Genomic DNA, 23,106 nt, shown 5'->3' on the forward strand with positions numbered 1-23,106 from the left:
ATTTAAAAGTTGGGTTAGAAAGCTACTATTTTATTTGTTCCTAGTCTAGGACTGGAACCAATCAGAAAATAGCTTTTATTGTAGGTAAGTTTTGAAAACAAATATGACTCGTCTTTCAAATGGAAAGTGTCGATATTGTAGGATTTGTGACTAGTTACATTAAATGAAATGCTCTGGAGTTGGGCCATTTGAAAACAACGGATTTGAAAAATATATTCTCATTGGTTAGTTTATAATTACTCATTACGTCATGTGTTCCACAAACCCAACTTTTAAATAGCGACTTATGTCAAGGGTTTGTGTGGAGTTCCGAAATCACAAAACCTTGACATTGTGAGGATGAACGTCCCATGGTGCAAGGGACTTGGCATTAGATATATAGTCTATGGGAAATATTTACCCCAAACAGTTGAACACCTAAGTCATACAATGTATATCTTAGAGAAGCCTATGTCTAATGATATAGAGGTTTCCCTAGCAGAAATCAGGTTGCTGCCTCAGCAAAATTTTGTATATATCTGATGTCTTTCAGAATTTTTGTAAGTAATAAACCTCAATATGTACAAATTTTGATATGCACTCAATTCTCAGAAAAAAATATCCCTTGCAACACAAACCTTTCTACAGAGAAAGAGAGCTTGACAGGTTCCCAGGTAGATAACATTGACCATGTTGACAGTTCTTTTTTTTTTTTAATTAATTTGTATTATCCCCTTTCCTGCACACAAATAATGAACTGACCCCCCTCCCTCAACCCCTTCCCCCCCCCCCCCCAAAAAAAACAGACAGATATAACTGACTGTTCTTGTATTGATATTGTAGTAATTGAGTTATTTGACACGTACCATTGGAAGCTGGATTAGCAGGATGACTGATGACATTACCTGTAATTACCTGTAATTAGGGGAGGACTTTGTCCAGGTCACTAACAGGTGAGTCACCTACAAGGTTACAAAAGGTGTTTCTGTCCTACACAGCTTTTGAAATATTGAAATGATGATTGATTTGTAACTTTTACATTTTATGTTTTAAAATCTAGAGCAGTCAAATGGAGTTGAAGTCTATTGTTTTTAGAACAAAAAATGGGACAACAGTAAATAAAAATTTTCAATTTGGAAAATGTTGAAGAAATTGAAGCATCATTACCCGGTACTTATTTATATAATTTTTTTTTTCCTGTTTACAGTGTTGTGACCTTTAAAGGCAGATATGGATAGCTTAATTGTGGATTTGGACAAAGTTTTAGATGATTTTGAGGCAGAAGGTGAGGAGACAAAAGGAATGGTGTACAAAAAAATACTGCAGTTCAGAATCAAAATTATTACCATCAGGAAACATACTCTTACCTACAATATCATGATCTGGCCTCAAGATTATAAATTTAAGACAGACTTTTTGAAATTATTTTGATTATCATGATTATGAAACCAAAAAAAAAAATCAGCACAAATTTGTGTGTTATACAAACTTGCAAATTTTTATGCACATATGTTAAATAGAACTCAAGGTATTCCATATCAAAATTTTGACTTAAGTCTGTTCTCAGTTTATAGTCTTCAGGCCATATCACTTTTTTTCTACAGTAAATTACATATTCAAACAAAATTATACAATATCCTAGGGAAGGTCAGAAAAAAATTATCCTATCCAAAAAAAAAATTCTTTGGGGGGGGGGGGGGGGGGAGGGGGAGGGGAGGTGGGAATCTGGTTTATGTAAAATTTTCACTGATCTTGACTATGAGTTTGTTTCATTATTCAGAGACAGGAGGGAAGGGATGTCCAGGACAGGAAACCAAACCGTCAGATTTCTCCAGCTACGTGGCATTGAAGAATGACAGGCCCTGGGAGGAGCTCTCTAATGTCGCTGGCAGTACTGACCCATCATGGACAGTTGGCTTAAATCACACCAATGAAATGGCAGCCTATGACATCCCGTATAGCCCGAGTGATCAGTTCGACCTATCAGAGGCAGACTTTGCCCCCGCCACAGATTATAAAACTGGGGTCTCAGAGAACGCTGCTATGAAAGAGAAAGGGGCTGCCAAGCCTGCTCATTTGGTAATGAATGGTGATCACAAACTAGATCTGAGTCAGGTCATTACTAATAGATCTCAGGATTATAAGTACCCCATACAGGCTCGGGATGAGTTTACACCGGTGTATGAGAACCAGCCATTTCCTCCAGACCTGGCTCATGCTATCTCAAATGGGGTCAACAAGTCAAACCTAACTTACATTCAAGAGATCGGTGAGAAATCCGAGGAATTAAAACCTTCATCTCAGTCTTACACTTACAATACAGGGATCTACACCCCACCTAGGATAAAATCTCACCAACATGTGGTGCCTACAACCTATCCCTCTGTTGATAATTCCATTGACTCTGGTGTTAACAGTATAGACAGCAACACGACCCTATCCCCTACAAACTTAATGCTGCGACCAATGCCAGTTCATGCTGGAAACTTCATCCAGACACAGGATGTGAGGGAAGTCGGTAGTACTTCACAAACACAAAGTCATGAAGCACTGGCCAGACAGGAAAACTTCAGGTCAGTGAATCCACAGGCTCCGCATATAGTGGACAACAGTGAAAAACGGACTGGATCTAGTCATAACACAGATAATGAGGTAAAGGTTTTCAACCAAAAATCTATCTCTGGTTCTGAGCCGAGGTTTGACGTGAATGATACAGAGGGCAGGCCATCAAATAGGACAGATTTGTCTGGAGGATCAGATGGACAGGTTTCAAGTGCAATCAGTAACAGGCATCCATACATTGAGGGTGGAGAGAGTTCTAGTAATGAGCACAGTTTGAATGAACAAAGTATAATGTCATGTGATAACACAGAAAGGAATCAGGATTCTTCATCAGTGCCACATGATATCAATTCTACAGAGCCAAAAAACGTCATGATACAACCTAATACAGCACTAGAAGTGAAGGGAAGTGTCTGTGATCCTGTAGCCTCGGACAGCCCTATTGGTCTGTCTGACACAGTGGAACCCCCCAGTAATGAGGGACAATTGACTTTAGAACAAGAGAATAGTAAAGAAAGTGTACCTGTAGATAGCAGCAAGATCAGTTTAAACAGTGAGCTGGCAACTTTGGATTCACCATCAACAGTGGGATTCAGTACTGTAACTACGAATTCTAAATCAGCGGTGGGATTCTGTGATGCTGAAGTAGACATATCAGACATGGACAATTATCTGGGGGATGTTAGTGGTAACATAGAACCTGATGGGCAGAATGCAAGTGTTCATCCAGAAGAACCTTTGATCCACACCTCAGATTTCACAGATTCTACTCAAACACAATTACAACAAAGTGAGACGGAGAGTGAAAATGTGAGGACTGATAAAGTGATTCAGCCTGTTAGTTGTGATGAAAATGTTGCTGGGGAAAGGCTGGATTTACTAAACAATGGCCAAGAAACAGTGAGCGAACAAATCTCTCAGGGTGATGAATTTACTACCGAAAATTCTGATATACAAAATGAATCAACTACCAGTTTAGGAGACCAGGATCTAACGTCTTTACCTCCCAATATGGGTGCTCGTCCTAAAGAGCCCCAACAACCAATGGCTACCCCTCCAAATGAACCACCAAAGGCATTAGAGGCTCAACCAAAGGAATTCACAGATTCAACTGTTCATAGTGAGCAAAATACAAAAGAGAACTCATTAGTGCAAAGTGAACAAGTGGTCAACAAATATGACTCATGTGTTCAGAACAATGACTCAGTGGAAGAGATGGACCCAGATCTAGCAGCAGCCATTGCACTGTCACTGCAGGAAAGTGGGTTAGAAGGGGCTGTAATGAGGCATCCTGGGGATAATGGTCAGTTGGTGGACCGTCCCCACTCCTGGGGTCCAGGGGATGGAGGTACTCATCAACAGAGGAGGCCTAATAGTCTAAACCTCCCCCCGAGAGGAGAACATGGTCATGAGAGGTCATCCGCTCCCTATACATTCCCCTACCCCAATAATTCAGAGACCAGTCCAGAAGTGGATGGAGATCCAGAGATCAGGGCTTCACAAGATAACCCACAGGGTAAGAATGAACATATTCTTGATTACATACAGGATGTTTGATTAACACAGTTTACAAATTAATTACTTGTTCAAGTAAGTAGAAAGTTATATTGAATTTCTGTAGCCATGACATGAATGAAATATAGTATAAAGATACAACAAACCTGCATTGTACCTGGTATATCTGTGTGTTTTAATATTTTCTATTTAAGAAGATACTTTTTTTCAGATCTGAACACATTGTCTGAAGACATTATACCAAATGAGGAACCTGTTGGGGCAGGATATAATCCCTCAGGGGTGGGGCGGGTGGCTCCCCGATGGATCCCGGACAGTGAAGCACCTAACTGTATGGGATGTGAGATGAAGTTTACCTTCACCAAGAGGAGACACCACTGTAGAGCATGTGGAAAGGTATCTGATATTTAATTGTCTTTTCATGTTTGTGTCTTCAGTATTGATTTTTTAAGCCATATAAAGTGTTCCTCATTTGAGAAGTGCAAATAACTAACTGAAAACTTCACATTCACAAAATCTATGTTACTACTTAACATTTGTTCTACCTGTATTTTGCTTTAAGGAAATCAACATAAAATATATAGTTTATTGTATAATTTAAATGCCATATTGTTAAACTGAGCTTAGTAGATAAAATATTTCCTTATTTTATTAATCTTTATAATGGTTTTGACAGGTCTATTGTTCAACGTGCTGTAATTTAAAAAGTCGTCTCCCTTACATGGATAACAAAGAGGCCCGCGTGTGTGTTCCTTGTCATCAAATGATCGAAGGTAAAATCTATAAATAGAAATGTAAATCTGAATATAGAGGTCAATCCTTGGATAGCTAGCAGGTCATATGTTAATCCAAAAGTATAAATCATGATCATAATACATACACCTTTGTAAATTATGAACTTGACATTTCCACAGCAGGTTTTGCAGAACAATATAAGTAAATGTCAAAACTTATCTCCATATTCCACTTTTTTGTGAAGAACTAATTCCCACACACTAAATATGCACTTTTGAACCTGCAGGTATGAGTAATTTCCCCTGTGTAGATAGACAAGTAATCAGATGTAAACACTTACATGTATAACCGGTAACAGATGGAAATATACTGATAGTATTGAAGTCAAACAATGTTGAGTAATAATGGCTACACATGTCTCTATTCCACTTCTGTCTGGGACAATATCTGCCTTATTCTTTTTTTTTCTTACTTTAAATGACATTTTCAAACAAGTTGATTTCTTACCATGATATTACACTTAATTAAACTTGTCTAATCTGGACACCACTGGTTCCAAAGAAATTGGGCAGAGTAGACAACATTCCAGATTAGACAATATTTTAAACAACTGAATTTACTGAAAGGGACTAAACGTTTACATGGTATTTGGCAAGAATTTGGAATACACAACATCTCAACAAGTTTTGATCTCACTATAATTTCTCTATCATTGATCATATCTATATATATATATATATATATATATATATATATATATATATATATATATATATATATATATATATATATATATATATATATATATATTTGGTTGATTCTGTAATGCTCACTGATACCCAACAATTTCATGTCCAAAACATTCAGGAATACGAAGTAACTGCCCTACCTGTAGAAATCACTGCTTTCTCGTGACAATATTCTTTACATGCTCTGCTGTTGATAGATTATGTTCAATAAATCCTGCATGCCTTGTTGCTATTCTTCCTCCCCTGTGTTATCTTACATTGACCTGCTTTGAATGTATAGCTTTGCATTTTCTTCTGCAGCAGATTTGTGCAATGAAGCGGATCAAGGCATGGCATCAGGCACAGGTGAACGACCTTTAACCTCTCCCCCCACAAGTGTACTCAAGCGAGATGGTAAGTATTCTTACATATATAAGAATTTTATGTAACACAGGATTATCATGTACACTCACATATCAGGTAGATGTATTACAAGTTGAGTACACACACATTTTGATTGTTAGACATATGTAAGAGTTTGTATAAACAGAGACATTAATAAGTAACAGACTCTCACAAACTCTGCCATTAACATGCCAATTTACTAAAATATGTGGCAGTCCCAGCAATTACTCTTTCTTGGTTGTGTTTTTCAATCTAAAGTTAAATTAATATTAATTCTATTATTATAATACGTGTAATGAGTGTATGATTTTTAAAGTCTTAAACCTATATATTGATTAAAAGCAAACTAGGCAAATTAATTTAAGGAGTAAATGATTGGAAGTTGGTGAAATATCAGGGATATGGATGATCATGAGTCACCTGTTGGTATTTCTGATTTCTCCTTTGTTACGGTATTCAATAAAGTAACTTATGAAAAGATAATGTTCTAAATACTTTGTTGATATTAATGAAAAGATTTATCTGCTTTAAACAGTACAAGGTTTGAAAAAAGTAAAGTAAAAGTAAAGTTGGAGATCTCTATTATTTATGTCTCTGGTATAAATAGGGTCATGATGATAGGACATAACCAGATCTACCGGAGCATGAAGTATTAACCTTACATTGATTAACCTTACATTGTACATATAGAAATGAGTTACTGAACTCAGATGCTGAGAACAATCTGTTAAGCAGATGTATAAATTCTTAAATTTTAAGGCAAGTTACATGTTCTCATGATATGCAGATGATTGGTTAACTCAAGCCTGAAATTGAGTACACTCACATACTAGTATAGGTGATCAGATGATTGGTTAACTCAAGCCTGATGTTGAGTACACTCACATACTAATATAGGTGATCAGATGATTTAACTCAGGTTTGACAGTGTCTGAGTGAGTGCATACATGAGTAGACTGGCATATAAAGGCAGATTTGTGAGCCTTTAGGATTTTGTTTAGACATGTAAATAATAAAATGTAAGCTGCATTGCCACCAATTTAAACACAGAGATTATAATAATCCCGAGTAAGCTTTATTATAAACATATAACAGGCTTTATGGTTAATGTAGGGATGAATGCATTCATTTTATGTTCTTTTAATTATTTACGCTAATTTCATTACTAGTTTTAGCACATGATTATTACATTTAGCCACCTAATTTCATTCAGAATTAATGAAATTAATTCATGTAATTCTTTTTTTTTTTGGTCGGCTTTCCAAACTTCAAGGCATGTTCTGTCACAGGACAGTAGAACAGACGTTCTGTTGAACATCAATCATTGTCTTTTTTGAATGACTTCTTAGATTATTTTAAAGTTTTAGCAGATGCTTGTACATATTTATCTTAATTCTTAGCTTGCCTGGAATTTCCAAACTAAATTCATATCTTATGCTTTCACTGTTGGGACAATAGAAATGGACATATATACCTTTGTACAATTAGTTTTTGTGTTAAATAAAATTCATATACTTGGAATACTTCTTTGTTGCCTTTCTACACGAGAATGTAAACCAGTATTTATCTGACAGAGTTACCATATATACTCGCCTATATGTCTGCCCGCCTGTAAGTCGGTTGTATTTTTCAAGCTATATTAGAGGGATTGACCCTCTAAAATACCAATATTTTTATAACTCGCCTATAACTTAGAGGCAAGTATATATGGTACAACTCTTGTCTTAAGCTATACTTGCCACTATTTCCATAATTTGCCCCCATATACCCTACTTTAGCAGATATAGACAAAAGATTTAAACCAGATATGTTGACCATTTCCCAAGAAATCCTGATATTGACTTCAATATTTTTGTATTGTAAATTAGTACAGTGTATGTAACAGTGTAAAAGTTTTCATACATTTAAGCTGGTCACTGCCCCTTATTCATAGTGTGTTTAAAGCTTGTTGGACGTTGACTGGGGTTGTGATTTTCCATATCCTATATTTTAAAAAATTTGAGGCTTGGAGTGTAAGCTATAGAAACTGCTTGTAGGTTCCCAAAGAAGACATGAGCCAAAACAGGTGATGTTTTCTGATGGAATTCGACCTGGTGGTGATTTGACAGAGCTTGATGGTTCAAACCAGGCGTCCTCCCGACTGCCATTGCGCCGATCCCAGAGAAGTCAGAAACGAGTAGACAAGACCAGTGCAGGTAATACATCGACTGTATACAACACAGGTAATACCTAGACTGTATACAACACAGTTCGTAAATTCACTGTGTACAACATATGTAGTACCTCCACTGTATATGAGTAATACTTCAACTGTGTATAACACAAGTAATACCTCAACTGTATAAAATACAAGTAATACCTCCACTGTATACAACACAGTTCATAAATTCACTGTGTACAACATAGGTAATACCTCCACTGTGTACTACACAGTTGTATTGTAAATATTTGTTTCCATTTTTTCAAATTGACTAGTTGTACAGTCATCTGTGGACCCAATTGCAAACATCAAGGACATGTACAGTGTAGTTAAACAGCAAGAATACAGATGAGGATATTTGTAACATAAAACTAATGACTAGAAAAGGAGAAAAAATATTGAAGAAATTAATTTTTACAATAACTTGATTATTAGGATTGAGGTAGATCTGTTCCCTGACTTATGAACAAGAACAAAACTGCCTTAGCATGTAGATTAGGTTTTCATATAAAAATAGATTTTTCAATGCAGATTTCTTTTTTCTGTGATTATTTTAGTCAATTTTTTGTATAATTTTTTTTTTCAAAAGTTGTCCTGCAGTGTAAAGAAGTTGGATTGCATCCCACTGTTACAAAATCAAAGATTCATTTTGTTGTAGATGGAGGAGGGAGACGAGTGCGCTCAAGTGAGACTCAAAGAACTCAGTGTTTGATTCCCGAGTCAGGGCTACCTCCAGTTGTTATGACTCTGAAGTCTAATGAAGGTATGTACCAGCTAATAGGACAATTTTCTCTACCCTTGAGGTTCTTATTTAGGAAATGAATATAGTTTAAGCACTAAATCAGATAAAACAGATTCTCAGTACATTTTGAGAGTTTTCTTGACTGCTGATATTCATTAGTTTTGTATATCTAAAAACGGAAAAGTGATACAAGTACATGTATACTCAAAATTTTCTTTTTTTATTTGGATTTAATTGATTTTTGTTTTTGCAGAGGTAACACTTGAAGAAAATCCCTCTATGGAGAAGTACTTACCACAAATAAAAGGTCAGTTGTTTGTATATGGTTGTGAGCTTTACACATAAAATTTGACTGGTACTTAGTGTGCTATATCTAGAGATGCTTCCAAGAATTATAGCAAGAACTTATAATGAGACAATTCTGCAAAATCTATTGGAATTAGGTACAAATTGAGTTCTCATGAGAACAGAGTGTGATAAATAGTACTGTATTTAATCTTGTTTTTTACTATCTTGTCACAATGAATTGAAAATATTATGAGTGAAATTAAATATAGTGAAGACATTTAATGGTTTACTAATATTTTAATTTCAGATGAAAATGCCAACCCATTGACCTTTGCCCTTTGTTCCAATCTTCATGTTTTGACAAAGATATTGACCTGTAAGTTGATTTAACATACATGTAACTGATTCTATGGTTTATTGTAACAACCCCCCCCCCCCCAAACAAAGTTTGGGAAGGTATATAGGACTACCTTCTTGTCTGTCTGTCCGTCTATCCTTGCAATCGTGTCCTGGCCATAACTCTCTAATGGAGATAGATTTGAAGCTCATTCTTGACACAAAGGTTGGTTTTGACCTGAGTGTGTTATGAATTGGATCCAAGTTCAAGGACACTGGCAAAAAAAAATTTAAACTTGTGTCCAGTTTATAAAGAAGAAGGTACGGTTTTAGCTTTATCGTGCCTTAAAAAAATTAATGCTTTCAAAAAGTTTTGAAACTGGCTTAAATATTAGTTGAGTATATGACTGTGATAAATCAGGAAGGAATATGGCATGAAGGAGTACCATTCTGGACATATGACGTCATGAATTTGATGCATTTCTCTATTTTAAACAGAAAAAGCCTCAAAATGGCCCATTTCTAGGGTTATTTTCCTTAAGAAAATAGTGTCCACAGCTGTCGCCCACTTTAATTTTCGGATATGTTGTGTAAAATTCTTTGAAAAATCATATATTTCCAAATCTTTGTGGGCGATGCCTGTGGACAATATTTTCTGAAAGAAAATTTCATTGAAAATTAGTGTCTTCTGCATCTTTTTAAGAAAATACGGGAAAATGCACAGGTTTATGACGTCACAGTTAGTATTTAGAAGGTCATGTGAGAAAAATGGTTTGTATGATCTTTCTGCATGGAATTTCAATGATTAAAAAAGCTTAAGTTTTAATTTTTTACATCACTTTCATTTTTAAGAAAAACACAGGGCAAGATTTGTATTGAAACCGTACCTTGTTCTTTGCAATTGAGAAACACTGGAAGTTCAAACTCTTATGATCTAAAAGTCTGTCATGACCTTGACATAAGATCATTTGGTCAAGTTCAAGTTCAGTTTTTGAAAAATTCATGATTCCTGTCTTTACCATATTGTGTAATGGAGAAACATTGGAAGCTCATACTTAGCAAAACATTTGCTTATGACCAGAGAGTGTATCTTGACCTTGATAAAAGGTCATTAAAGCAAGTTCAAGGTCTCTGGTAGAAAATGTGTAATTCATATCTGGTACATAACTCTCAAATGAAGAAAAATTTTGATACTGGATTATTTATGACTTGAGGGTGTTTTATGATCTTGACCATGATCATTTTAGCAAGTTCAAGGTTACTGGCAAATAAATTGTAAAATTTATGTACTTTCCATAACTGTCATATAGAGAAACAGTTGAAGCTCATTCTTTGCACAAATATTACTTATGTCCTGAGATTGTGTCATGACTTTAGACCAAGGTCATTCAAATAAGTTCAAGGTCACTGGTAGAAGAAGTATAAAATTTGTGTCCAGTTCATTGCTCTCTTATGGATAAATATTTCAAATTTGTACTCTAAACAAAGATTACTCATGAGCTGAGGGTACCCTAGGTCATTTTGGCAAGTTCAAGGTCACTGCTAAGTGTCAAATTCATGTCCATTCCATATCTTTCTAAAAGTGTGAGAAGTTCATAATTCACACAGAAGTTACTTATGACCAGAAGACATGTCATGTTCTTGAAACAAGGTCATTTTGGCAAGTTCAAGGTCACTTTTAGAAAAAAGAATATGGGCTTTATTAAAAAAATTGTAGGGGGGGGAGGGATATAATTTTGTGAGCTTACTCGTAGTACCTTTAATTTTCTTTGATAAATGGAGTCAAAGAATTATATTGATTCTTGTATGTATGTTTAAGTTAAACATACACCAAGCTCATTGGTGTGATATGCATTATACATATATGACTAACAACAGAATAAATACGTTAGAAATCTATATCATGACAAGTATATGACTTGGACTAAAATTCAAAGTCCTTCATAAAAAAATAATGCAGTTTAAATGAAATATCCAGTCACAAGGTTTGGTATGAAGTGTAGCATTATGTCAAAGAGAGATTTCCAATTTTCTATTTACAGTGGACTGTTGTGTAAATCGTGTGTGTTGGAGTTTTACGACACAGGGAATGTGTACTGTGGGGCAGGATGAGATTGTCATTATTCTGGAATGCCTCCCAGACGAGGACATGATTCCTGTTGATGTGTTCAGACATTTATACTATGTCTATGAGGAGGCTGGGAAAGGTCAGTTAACGTTTTCTGATTTATTGCTCACCTGAGCTGAAAGTTCAGCTTTTTTTCAGCAAGTTTTTCTGATTACATTTTGTCTGTCTGGCTGCCTGTCTGTCCATCTGTAATCTTTTCACATTTTTGACTTCTCAAGAACCACAGGGCCAATATCAACTAAACCCTATCTTGAAAGAGGAGATAATCAGTAAAGGACAAAAATAGGATGGGTGTCTTGAAAATCTTCCTCACAAGAACCAATGGACCAGAAAAAGTGAAACTAATGTGCAATCTTCAATTACCTACTTAAATTTAAGTTTGTTTAAATCATGAAACCAGGGGCAGGGTTGTTCAACAATAAGTGATCTAAGTTTCACATGGGAATATATTTGAAGAATATTTTGAAATCATTTTCTTAAAAACAGCAAGGTCATGATAAGTGATATTTATATGCAAGCATCTTCAGGTTCTTTTTTTCTTCAGATCATGACACCATGGGGGTAGGGTGGGGCCACAATAGAGGATCAAAGAAAAAAATTAAAAACTTCTTGTAAAGAACAACATGGTCATGATTAGTCATATTAATAAAATAAGCAAGCAGGTAGTGATTCAGTTGTGCAAATCATGGCCCCATGGGTAGGATAGGGTTTCTGAAGAACAGCAGGGCTATGGTGACTCAGGTGAGCATTGTTGACCATGGGCCTTGTTATGTTTATAGAATTGTTTTGCTTTCCCTAGACAGGGGCTCACATGATTCAGTTTGTCTGATTTTAGTTGACTCTTGTATATACATGTACAACCATCACTGTTGTATTGTAGGTAACACATTATTGTTGTATTGTAGGTAACATTATTCTTTCTATTTTAGGTAACACAGTTTCAGACATGGGGCATTCAATATTTACACAGACATTCCTAGATGACAGAGACCATGGAGGATTTTTGTATATAAAGCCGACCTTCCAGTGTCTACATAAACTTGTACTCCCCACACCTCCATATTTATTTGGGATTCTTCTACAAAAGTGGGAAATGCCCTGGGCCAAAGTCTTTCCTATACGCCTTCTGTTGCGGCTTGGGGCAGAATACAGATGTAAGATTATTATATTAATATCTGCTTAATGTGTAATGGGTTGAAGATTTTGGATAATGCTTGATTCATAGCTTAAAATATTTCAGATGTGTTTATAAGTTATATTAAAAGAGATCATATTATGGAAAAGTGCTATGTTTAGATAATGTTATTTACAGTTATGCTACAGCGTTATCTTATATCTCTTACAGACTATCCTTGTCCATTGATCAGCATTCGAAATCGAAAACCTGTCTTCTTTGAGATAGGACATACCATAATGAATCTCCTGGCTGACTTCCGAAATTTCCAGTACATGTTACCCCAGATTAAAGGAATCACAATACACATGCAGGACAAACGGACAACAATCAATTTCCCACGTAATCGATATGAAGATGTAAGTCCTTGAAAGAATTGTCAGGATAAAGACTTAAAGAAAAAATTTTAGAAGATATACAGTATTTTTTTGCATTCTAGCAAAAATATTTTAGTCCCTATATACATATATAGTTTCGTGTATCTATAATATTCTTTAAAGAATTAGGGAATTTATTGATGGCTGATGTGAACTTGTTTTACTGTATTTAAGAAATCAATATTGATTTAGAAATAGGAGTGCCTAATTGTTAAGGTTATTTATTCTTCAAGCTTATGAAGGTGGTTGAAAATAGCAACGAGCATGTGATGGCTATAGGAGCATGCTTTAGTACGGAGGCCGACTCCCACTTGGTGTGTATCCAGAATGACGACGGAAATTATCAGACCCAGGCCATCAACATACAAAACAAGCCCAGGAAAGGTGAGTACAAAAGTCAGACTATCAGACCTGGGCCATCAACATACAAAACAAGCCCAGGAAAGGTGAGTATAAAAGTCGGAGACTATCAGACCCGGGCCATCAACATACAGAACAAGCCCAGGAAAGGTGAGTACAAAAGTCAGAGACTATCAGACTCCGGCAATCAACATACAGAACAAGCCTAGGAAAGGTGAGTACAAAAGTCAGAGACTATCAGACCCAGGCAATCAACATGCAGAACAAGCCTAGGAAAGGTGAGTACAAAAGTCGGAGAATATCAGACTCGGGCCATCAACATACAGAACAAGCCCAGGAAAGGTGAGTACAAAAGTCAGACTATCAGACCTGGGCCATCAACATACAGAACAAGCCCAGGAAAGGTGAGTACAAAAGTCAGAGAATATCAGACCCAGGCCATCAACATACAGAACAAGACCAGGAAAGGTGAGTACAAAAGTCAGAGACTATCCGACCTGGGCCATCAACATACAGAACAGAACCAGAAAAGGTGAGTACAAATGTCAGAGAATATCAGACCCGGGCCATCAACATACAGAACAAACCCAGGAAAGATGAGTACAAAAGTCAGAGAATATCAGACCTGGGCCATCAACATACAGAACAAGCCCAGGAAAGGTGAGTACAAAAGTCAGAGAATATCAGACCTGGGCCATCAACATACAGAACAAGCCCAGGAAAGGTGAGTACAAAAATCAGAGAATATCAGATCCGGGCCATCGACATACAGAACAAGCCCAGGAAAGGTGAGTAGCAATAAGATAAGAGGATAGTTATAGATAGCTCATAAAATAAAAACGAGAGCTCTTATCCAGGATTAAAATCAAAATTATAGTGCATCTGCAATGTAAACGTGAAGGTTCACATGTAAACTTGAAATTAACAAGAATTCTAAACAGAGTTCTATATTGGATAAACAAGTCACTAAATAAATATCGTATACACAAAATGATTTTTACTCTTACCAAGCAAAAATTAATTGTTTTTTGGTGTATTATGCTATTCATCTGTGTGTCTGTCAACAACTATAGTCTTTGCTATATATTTTGAAATATATATGAGAAACAGATGTAATCTAATATCATATTCAAGGTTTAGGCTTCATATTAACAGGTCAAGGTCAAAGAAACATCTACCTCCATAGAAAATGAAAATAGTCTGGTATTTGAAGGGCACATTTTGGAATTATGTAAAAGCTCTTCTTGCACACATGATTTTAGCCTTCCTTTTACATGAGTTGAGTTGTTTTTTAAAGGTCTTCATCCTCTCATTGTTCAACTGTTCTTGCTCTTGTATAAGTTATTTCCCTTGCCTTTCAGTGACAGGAGCCAGTTTTGTTGTCTTCAATGGAGCCCTGAAACCCAGCTCTGGACTGAGAGCCAAGTCCAGCATCGTGGAGGATGGACTAATGGTTCAGATTACCCCTGAGTCAATGGCGGCACTTAAACAGTCCATTAAGGACATGAAGGAGTTTACTATTGGGTGTGGTCCTCTGTCCTCACAGTCTCCAGAGGAAGTGGTCCTCATTCAGTGGGTCAGAGAGGACAAACACATCAATCTTGGGTATGTAGAGAACAAGGAAGGTTCATATCTGGTAAAATCTCAAATGAAATGCTTTCATATTGTCCTCTGTAATATAGATTGTTCTTCTCACATCCATTATGGTATTAAATGAAAATATCCTTTATATTCCATGAAAGAAGGAGAATTCGTAAATGGTTTAATTTGTAAATAGAGTAAAGAGTCCCATAGATGGTATGCCAATGGACGGCATCACCAGTGTCCATATTCCCCATGCCACGGACTACGCTGGGGAACATCGTGTCATCAGATGGACAGATGTCTTCTTCATTGAGAACAAAGATGGTGGATCTCGTGAACCAGTGGATGTCAGTCATATGGCAGAGACACTGGCCAGTGCTGCATGTATTGCTCTCACCCCACGTCTGGACCAGTTAAAAGAGGCAGGCCTTGTTAAGCTGGGACTCCGTGTGTCACTGGAATCCGATAAGGTACACTGTTGTCCAATTAGCTGAACTAGAATTATGTTTTAATTAAATTTTCACAGTTCCAGTGCTTGCGTTAACTTTTCTTTTAACGCCATCTAGAAATGTTATACATAGGAATATCTAGAAATGCTTTATACATAATTACGAACTACTGGTATTAGAAGAAAGCAGTATTTTGTGAAATATCACTCATTTGTATACTGGTATATTTTTAAAAAAAATCACTTTCATGAGTTCTTTATGCCCCGCCATGAATATGGCCGGGGCATATAGTGTTTGTCATGTCTGTCTTCCGTCCTTCCGTCCTTCCGTCTGTCCTTCCGTCACACTTTGCGTTTAGCTCTGTTCAAAGCTCAGTTTCAAAGAAACTATCCAAGATATTTTTATCAAACTTCATATGCTGATAGATATTGATGAGGGCTATGCAACTGCATCAACATTTTTTGACCTTGACCTTTCCTTTGACCTTTACCTCACTTTTCTTAAATTAGTGTTTAGCTCAGTTTTAAAGATACCATTCAAGATAGTGTAATGAAACTTCATATGTTGATACCTACTGACATAAGCTATTCAACTGCATCAACATTTTTTGACCTTGACCTTTCTTTTGACCTTGACCTCACTTTTCTTAAATTAGTGTTTAGCTCAGTTTTAAAGATACCATTCAAGAAAGTGTAATCAAACTTCATATGTTGATACATACTGATGTAAGCTATTCAACTGCATCAACATTTTTTGACCTTGACCTTACTTTTGACCTTGACCTCACTTTTCTTAAATTGGTGTTTAGCTCAGTTTTAAAGATACCATTCAAGATAGTGTAATCAAACTTCATATGTTGATACATACTGATGTATGCTATTCAATTGCATCAACATTTTTTGACCTTGACCTTTCTTTTGACCTTGACCTCACTTTCCTTAAATAAGTGTTAAGCTCAGTTTTAATGAAACCATTCCAGATATTTTTAACAAACTTCATATCCTGATACATACTGATGTAACCTTTTCAACTGCATCAACATTTTTTGACCTTGACCTTTCCTCTGACCTTGACCTCACTTTTCTTAAATTAGTGTCAAACTTCATATGCTGATACATACCGATAAGAGCTATTCAACTGCATCAATATATTTTGACCTTGACCTTTCCTTTGACCTTGACCTCACTTTTCTTAAATTAGTGTTTAGCTCATTTTTAAAGAAACCATTCATAATATTTTCATCAAACTTCATATGCTTATACATACTGATGTAACCTTTTCAACTGCATCAACATTTTTTGACCTTGACCTTTCCTCTGACCTTGACCTCACTTTTCTTAAATTAGTGTCAAACTTCATATGCTGATACATACCGATGAGAGCTATTCAACTGCATCAATGTTTTTTGACCTTTACCTTTCCTTTGACCTTGACCTCACTTTTCTCAATTTGTGTTAAAATGTTGCATTACTAATATACCCTCGGCGGGGCATTCATATCCTATGGACATATTTCTAGTTTATAAATTATTTTAGAACTGTAAACTTGTAATTTTTCAATTTTTTTTCATTATTTAGGTGGGATATGACATTGGAGCCAATGGAGAAAAATTACCGGACATTTATATGAATGACCTTGACAACGAGTTAATTCCTGTCATTCACAGTGCGGTCCCTCTCTGTCGAGGAGGATCAGTGGTCTTAGAGCTCATATTTCACATTCTGGAGTGAACACAAGGGTTCCCTGGATTCATTTACTATCAGTTTGTCATACTGTTGTGATATTGATAAAACTAGGTCAGAGCATTGTTATCTCATTAACTAAACATTTTAGTTATATTCAGTGTGTAAGGCTCTTAAAATGGCTGGAACATGTAACAGTTTACATGTATTTTTGTCTGTCTGAAGTTCTTAATGTATAGGTTTTATTTATTCAGAAAATTTTATAAAGAAATATATTTCTGGCCATTTTGCATTGTACATTTTTATAGTACATTGTACATATAAATGATGGTTTGTACATGCTTAATATCATTATCTACATGTTGATAAGTTAACAAATTACAAAGAGAAGAAAGAACAAATTTTTATTTCTGTATTATGTATACATCTTGTATGATCTATAATCATTTCCAAAAAAGTTTAATTTATACGTAATTTTATAAGTACAGTCTATCAAGAGAATATAATATACATGTAGTTCGTACTGAATGGTATTCAAGAAGAAAATGTGTGCACAACAAATTATGGTATCTTAAAATGACACTGATTGATGTGTCACATTGTAGAGGTTGTGACCCATCTTTGTCAAAAACAAAAAAACAAACACAAAAATGAAAAATAGTTGCTGATTTGCCCATTTTGTCAGTCATAAACATTTGTTGTTAAACATTTCATATTTCAGGGATTCCCTATATTTTTATTTATCAAAACTGTCATTTTCCCTAAGTTCAAGTTTTTAGGATTATTTTCAGAGTGTTCTTTGAGTGTCTAATGAAGGAGTAGTTATATTTATTTGCTGCATTTTTTTTTGTTTGTTTGTTTGTATTTTTTTGGCAATACTCTTTCAGCATTTTAAAAATATGATGTCATATATGGTAACTGACAGTCGTTTATTTATTGCTTAGCTAAATTTCAGTATGTTATTTGTGTCAATGATTTTATTTTGTGAAAGTTAAAAAAAAAAACTGCATTTTGAAAATAATACTATTGAAAACATGCATATTGTATGTAATGAAATATTTATTTAGCTTGTAAGCTTTTGTTAAACATAAAATCATAGTAATTGTTGGAGAGATTTATTGTAATTTGTTATTGGTGTATAAAATTGTACATGTATGTACGACAGTCTTACCTTGGTATGAGGTGTGAAGTTATCCACAATAAAGAGATATTCTACCTACAGTTGCCAGGTTTTCATTCCTGTGAGAATGAAGGTAGGAGTAAGATACTTAGTTGACATCCAACTTGATCGTTCCTGCTCTTCCTTAAATGGTTTGTTATAACCTTGACTTAAGGTCATAATACAAAGGTCAAGGTAATCGTAGATACTGAAATTTTGTTAAGGCTAGAAGAACAATTTTAAAAATCTTGAAAACCACTGTTCTAAAGAAGTCAAACATGATTTGAAACCATAATTTAAGTGCAGATTCAAGTTTGTTCAAAGCATGATACACAAGGTTCTGTTGGGGCTTCATGGAGGAGGTGAAGGGCTGGGGGGGGGGGGGGGGGGGGGAATTTTGGGCTAGGTGGAGGAGGCCAAGGAATGTGGGGGAGGGGGCTTCTTTTTCGAAGGGATGTTTAGGAAAAATAATGTAAGTCCTCTGAAGTAAAGCATGGAAACACTAACTCACATTGGCATGAAAGCATATGTGTACTGACTGTACTGTAAATTTTGATGATTTCAGTCAAACAGCTGGGAACACATCCTATGAACACTGTAGTGTAGATTCAGATGAGTTCATGTTATGAATCCCCCCCTCCACACACACACACACCTTGGAAAGATTTCTTTTCAACAAGATAATTACCAAAAATACACGAATTTGTGATACGATTTCATTTTCCATTGTTGTTCAGATTAGAGTATTTCTGTAGTGATAGAGAAGGAATCTCTTAAAACTGAACAAAAATGGGAAACATAATCTAGGTTTTATGTGCGAGGAAATTTGTATTTGATGTTTTATCATGTCTAAAAATAATCTAAGAAAGTGTGTTGGGGGAGAGAGGGCGTCACCATTTATATTAGGACTGGAGTCTGTGTCTGAGAACAGGGAAGGAGGATAGAGTCTAAGAAAGAAATTAATGGGAAGGACAGTATTATTTTAACAAAATGTGTCCCTATTTATTTTTTTTAATATTTTTTTTAAATACCTGAATAAAGTTTCTTCATAGAAAAATGTATACGGAAGGAGGAAGGGTCGACTAGACAGCATATACCCGTATGATGTAAAGAATGATTAGTTCATTATTTCGAAAATACGTGCAAGTAATTTATATATAGAAAACGATTGTTATAGATAACCTAAGTACGAAAGCCTTTGAGTATCAAGCAAATAAAAAATTACACCCCACTATCTCGTAATTACAAGATAATTATCTTGTAATTACGAATAAAGATCTCATTATTACGAGAAAGAATCTCGTTATTACGAGGTCTCTTCTCGTAATAACGCGTCAATTATCTCGTGATTACGAGATATATAACCAAGTTGCACAATCTATGAGTGGTCTTAGATGCGTTTAGTTTGGTAAACGGGAAAATGTACCAACTGAATAATTTATTCAATTTTACTATCCTTCGGTAATCCAAAACAAAGAAATTATATTCAGAAATTAAAGAATAATGTAAATAGATTACGAATATGTCTGGGGTTTTTTTTTAGAATCGGGAGGAGTGGGAAAGAAAGTCCATCCCCTTAGTTCCGAACCTTATCATTTGTTGTTTATTTAGTATGACAATGTTCATTGAAAGAAACTTCCCCCCCCCTCCCCACCCATTTTGTGTTGAAGTAAGTGAAAACTTCCCATATTGATGTATTAGAAAAATTCTCCAAAAAATTTAACACCCCCCTCTCGATGCATTTTTTTTTAGCATGGATAATTTTCCAGTTTTCCTCTTTTTTTCTTGTCAAATATTTTCCTGATGAGGTTAATTATTTCTCTTGCTGTCCTCCCTTCTCTCCCATCACTTTCAAAAACGAACAGTTCATAGTATTTCCTGCGTTGAGAAAAATTTAGAATTTTATTTATATGGTCATTGTTATCTAAAGACTTCATTAATGCTTTAGATAACAATGACCATATAAATAAAATTCTAAATTTTTCTCAACGCAGGAAATACTATGAACTGTTCGTTTAGTGTCAAACTTCATATGCTGATACATACCGATAAGAGCTATTCAACTGCATCAATATATTTTGACCTTGACCTTTCCTTTGACCTTGACCTCACTTTTCTTAAATTAGTGTTTAGCTCATTTTTAAAGAAACCATTCATAATATTTTCATCAAACTTCATATGCTTATACATACTGATGTAACCTTTTCAACTGCATCAACATTTTTTGACCTTGACCTTTCCTCTGACCTTGACCTCACTTTTCTTAAATTAGTGTCAAACTTCATATGCTGATACATACCGATGAGAGCTATTCAACTGCATCAATGTTTTTTGACCTTTACCTTTCCTTTGACCTTGACCTCACTTTTCTCAATTTGTGTTAAAATGTTGCATTACTAATATACCCTCGGCGGGGCATTCATATCCTATGGACATATTTCTAGTTTATAAATTATTTTAGAACTGTAAACTTGTAATTTTTCAATTTTTTTTCATTATTTAGGTGGGATATGACATTGGAGCCAATGGAGAAAAATTACCGGACATTTATATGAATGACCTTGACAACGAGTTAATTCCTGTCATTCACAGTGCGGTCCCTCTCTGTCGAGGAGGATCAGTGGTCTTAGAGCTCATATTTCACATTCTGGAGTGAACACAAGGGTTCCCTGGATTCATTTACTATCAGTTTGTCATACTGTTGTGATATTGATAAAACTAGGTCAGAGCATTGTTATCTCATTAACTAAACATTTTAGTTATATTCAGTGTGTAAGGCTCTTAAAATGGCTGGAACATGTAACAGTTTACATGTATTTTTGTCTGTCTGAAGTTCTTAATGTATAGGTTTTATTTATTCAGAAAATTTTATAAAGAAATATATTTCTGGCCATTTTGCATTGTACATTTTTATAGTACATTGTACATATAAATGATGGTTTGTACATGCTTAATATCATTATCTACATGTTGATAAGTTAACAAATTACAAAGAGAAGAAAGAACAAATTTTTATTTCTGTATTATGTATACATCTTGTATGATCTATAATCATTTCCAAAAAAGTTTAATTTATACGTAATTTTATAAGTACAGTCTATCAAGAGAATATAATATACATGTAGTTCGTACTGAATGGTATTCAAGAAGAAAATGTGTGCACAACAAATTATGGTATCTTAAAATGACACTGATTGATGTGTCACATTGTAGAGGTTGTGACCCATCTTTGTCAAAAACAAAAAAACAAACACAAAAATGAAAAATAGTTGCTGATTTGCCCATTTTGTCAGTCATAAACATTTGTTGTTAAACATTTCATATTTCAGGGATTCCCTATATTTTTATTTATCAAAACTGTCATTTTCCCTAAGTTCAAGTTTTTAGGATTATTTTCAGAGTGTTCTTTGAGTGTCTAATGAAGGAGTAGTTATATTTATTTACTGCATTTTTTTTTGTTTGTTTGTTTGTATTTTTTTGGCAATACTCTTTCAGCATTTTAAAAATATGATGTCATATATGGTAACTGACAGTCGTTTATTTATTGCTTAGCTAAATTTCAGTATGTTATTTGTGTCAATGATTTTATTTTGTGAAAGTTAAAAAAAAAAACTGCATTTTGAAAATAATACTATTGAAAACATGCATATTGTATGTAATGAAATATTTATTTAGCTTGTAAGCTTTTGTTAAACATAAAATCATAGTAATTGTTGGAGAGATTTATTGTAATTTGTTATTGGTGTATAAAATTGTACATGTATGTACGACAGTCTTACCTTGGTATGAGGTGTGAAGTTATCCACAATAAAGAGATATTCTACCTACAGTTGCCAGGTTTTCATTCCTGTGAGAATGAAGGTAGGAGTAAGATACTTAGTTGACATCCAACTTGATCGTTCCTGCTCTTCCTTAAATGGTTTGTTATAACCTTGACTTAAGGTCATAATACAAAGGTCAAGGTAATCGTAGATACTGAAATTTTGTTAAGGCTAGAAGAACAATTTTAAAAATCTTGAAAACCACTGTTCTAAAGAAGTCAAACATGATTTGAAACCATAATTTAAGTGCAGATTCAAGTTTGTTCAAAGCATGATACACAAGGTTCTGTTGGGGCTTCATGGAGGAGGTGAAGGGCTGGGGGGGGGGGGGGGAATTTTGGGCTAGGTGGAGGAGGCCAAGGAATGTGGGGGAGGGGGCTTCTTTTTCGAAGGGATGTTTAGGAAAAATAATGTAAGTCCTCTGAAGTAAAGCATGGAAACACTAACTCACATTGGCATGAAAGCATATGTGTACTGACTGTACTGTAAATTTTGATGATTTCAGTCAAACAGCTGGGAACACATCCTATGAACACTGTAGTGTAGATTCAGATGAGTTCATGTTATGAATCCCCCCCTCCACACACACACACACCTTGGAAAGATTTCTTTTCAACAAGATAATTACCAAAAATACACGAATTTGTGATACGATTTCATTTTCCATTGTTGTTCAGATTAGAGTATTTCTGTAGTGATAGAGAAGGAATCTCTTAAAACTGAACAAAAATGGGAAACATAATCTAGGTTTTATGTGCGAGGAAATTTGTATTTGATGTTTTATCATGTCTAAAAATAATCTAAGAAAGTGTGTTGGGGGAGAGAGGGCGTCACCATTTATATTAGGACTGGAGTCTGTGTCTGAGAACAGGGAAGGAGGAT

At 35.1% G+C, this 23,106-nt stretch overlaps 1 protein-coding gene across 3 annotated transcripts in view; it reads left to right on the forward strand.

The window, feature by feature from the left end:
• Nucleotides 1–18,465, forward strand: part of LOC133200779 (zinc finger FYVE domain-containing protein 9-like) — a 36,656-nt gene extending 18,191 nt beyond the window's left edge. Inside the window, exons 2-18 of one of the 3 annotated variants that reach the window (XM_061336570.1) lie at nt 823–932; nt 1,187–1,264; nt 1,760–4,057; nt 4,268–4,452; nt 4,733–4,829; nt 5,841–5,933; nt 7,961–8,119; nt 8,783–8,887; nt 9,120–9,173; nt 9,462–9,530; nt 11,533–11,697; nt 12,548–12,772; nt 12,964–13,151; nt 13,403–13,553; nt 14,891–15,134; nt 15,307–15,583; nt 17,140–18,465. In XM_061336570.1, coding sequence (XP_061192554.1) covers nt 1,210–1,264; nt 1,760–4,057; nt 4,268–4,452; nt 4,733–4,829; nt 5,841–5,933; nt 7,961–8,119; nt 8,783–8,887; nt 9,120–9,173; nt 9,462–9,530; nt 11,533–11,697; nt 12,548–12,772; nt 12,964–13,151; nt 13,403–13,553; nt 14,891–15,134; nt 15,307–15,583; nt 17,140–17,292 — 4,518 coding nt within the window. In that variant the 5' untranslated portion in view covers nt 823–932; nt 1,187–1,209 and the 3' untranslated portion in view covers nt 17,293–18,465. The remainder of the gene's footprint in view (nt 1–822; nt 933–1,186; nt 1,265–1,759; nt 4,058–4,267; nt 4,453–4,732; nt 4,830–5,840; nt 5,934–7,960; nt 8,120–8,782; nt 8,888–9,119; nt 9,174–9,461; nt 9,531–11,532; nt 11,698–12,547; nt 12,773–12,963; nt 13,152–13,402; nt 13,554–14,890; nt 15,135–15,306; nt 15,584–17,139) is intronic. The other 2 variants (XM_061336571.1, XM_061336572.1) reach the window with 2 other exon arrangements.
• Nucleotides 18,466–23,106: the final 4,641 nt, after the last annotated feature.

Source organism: Saccostrea echinata, unplaced genomic scaffold (assembly GCF_033153115.1).
Source record: "Saccostrea echinata isolate AGI-Se365-2 ecotype Australia unplaced genomic scaffold, CSIRO_AGI_Sech_v1 ptg000041l, whole genome shotgun sequence".
In the NCBI taxonomy this organism is placed as follows: Eukaryota; Metazoa; Mollusca; class Bivalvia; order Ostreida; family Ostreidae; genus Saccostrea; species Saccostrea echinata.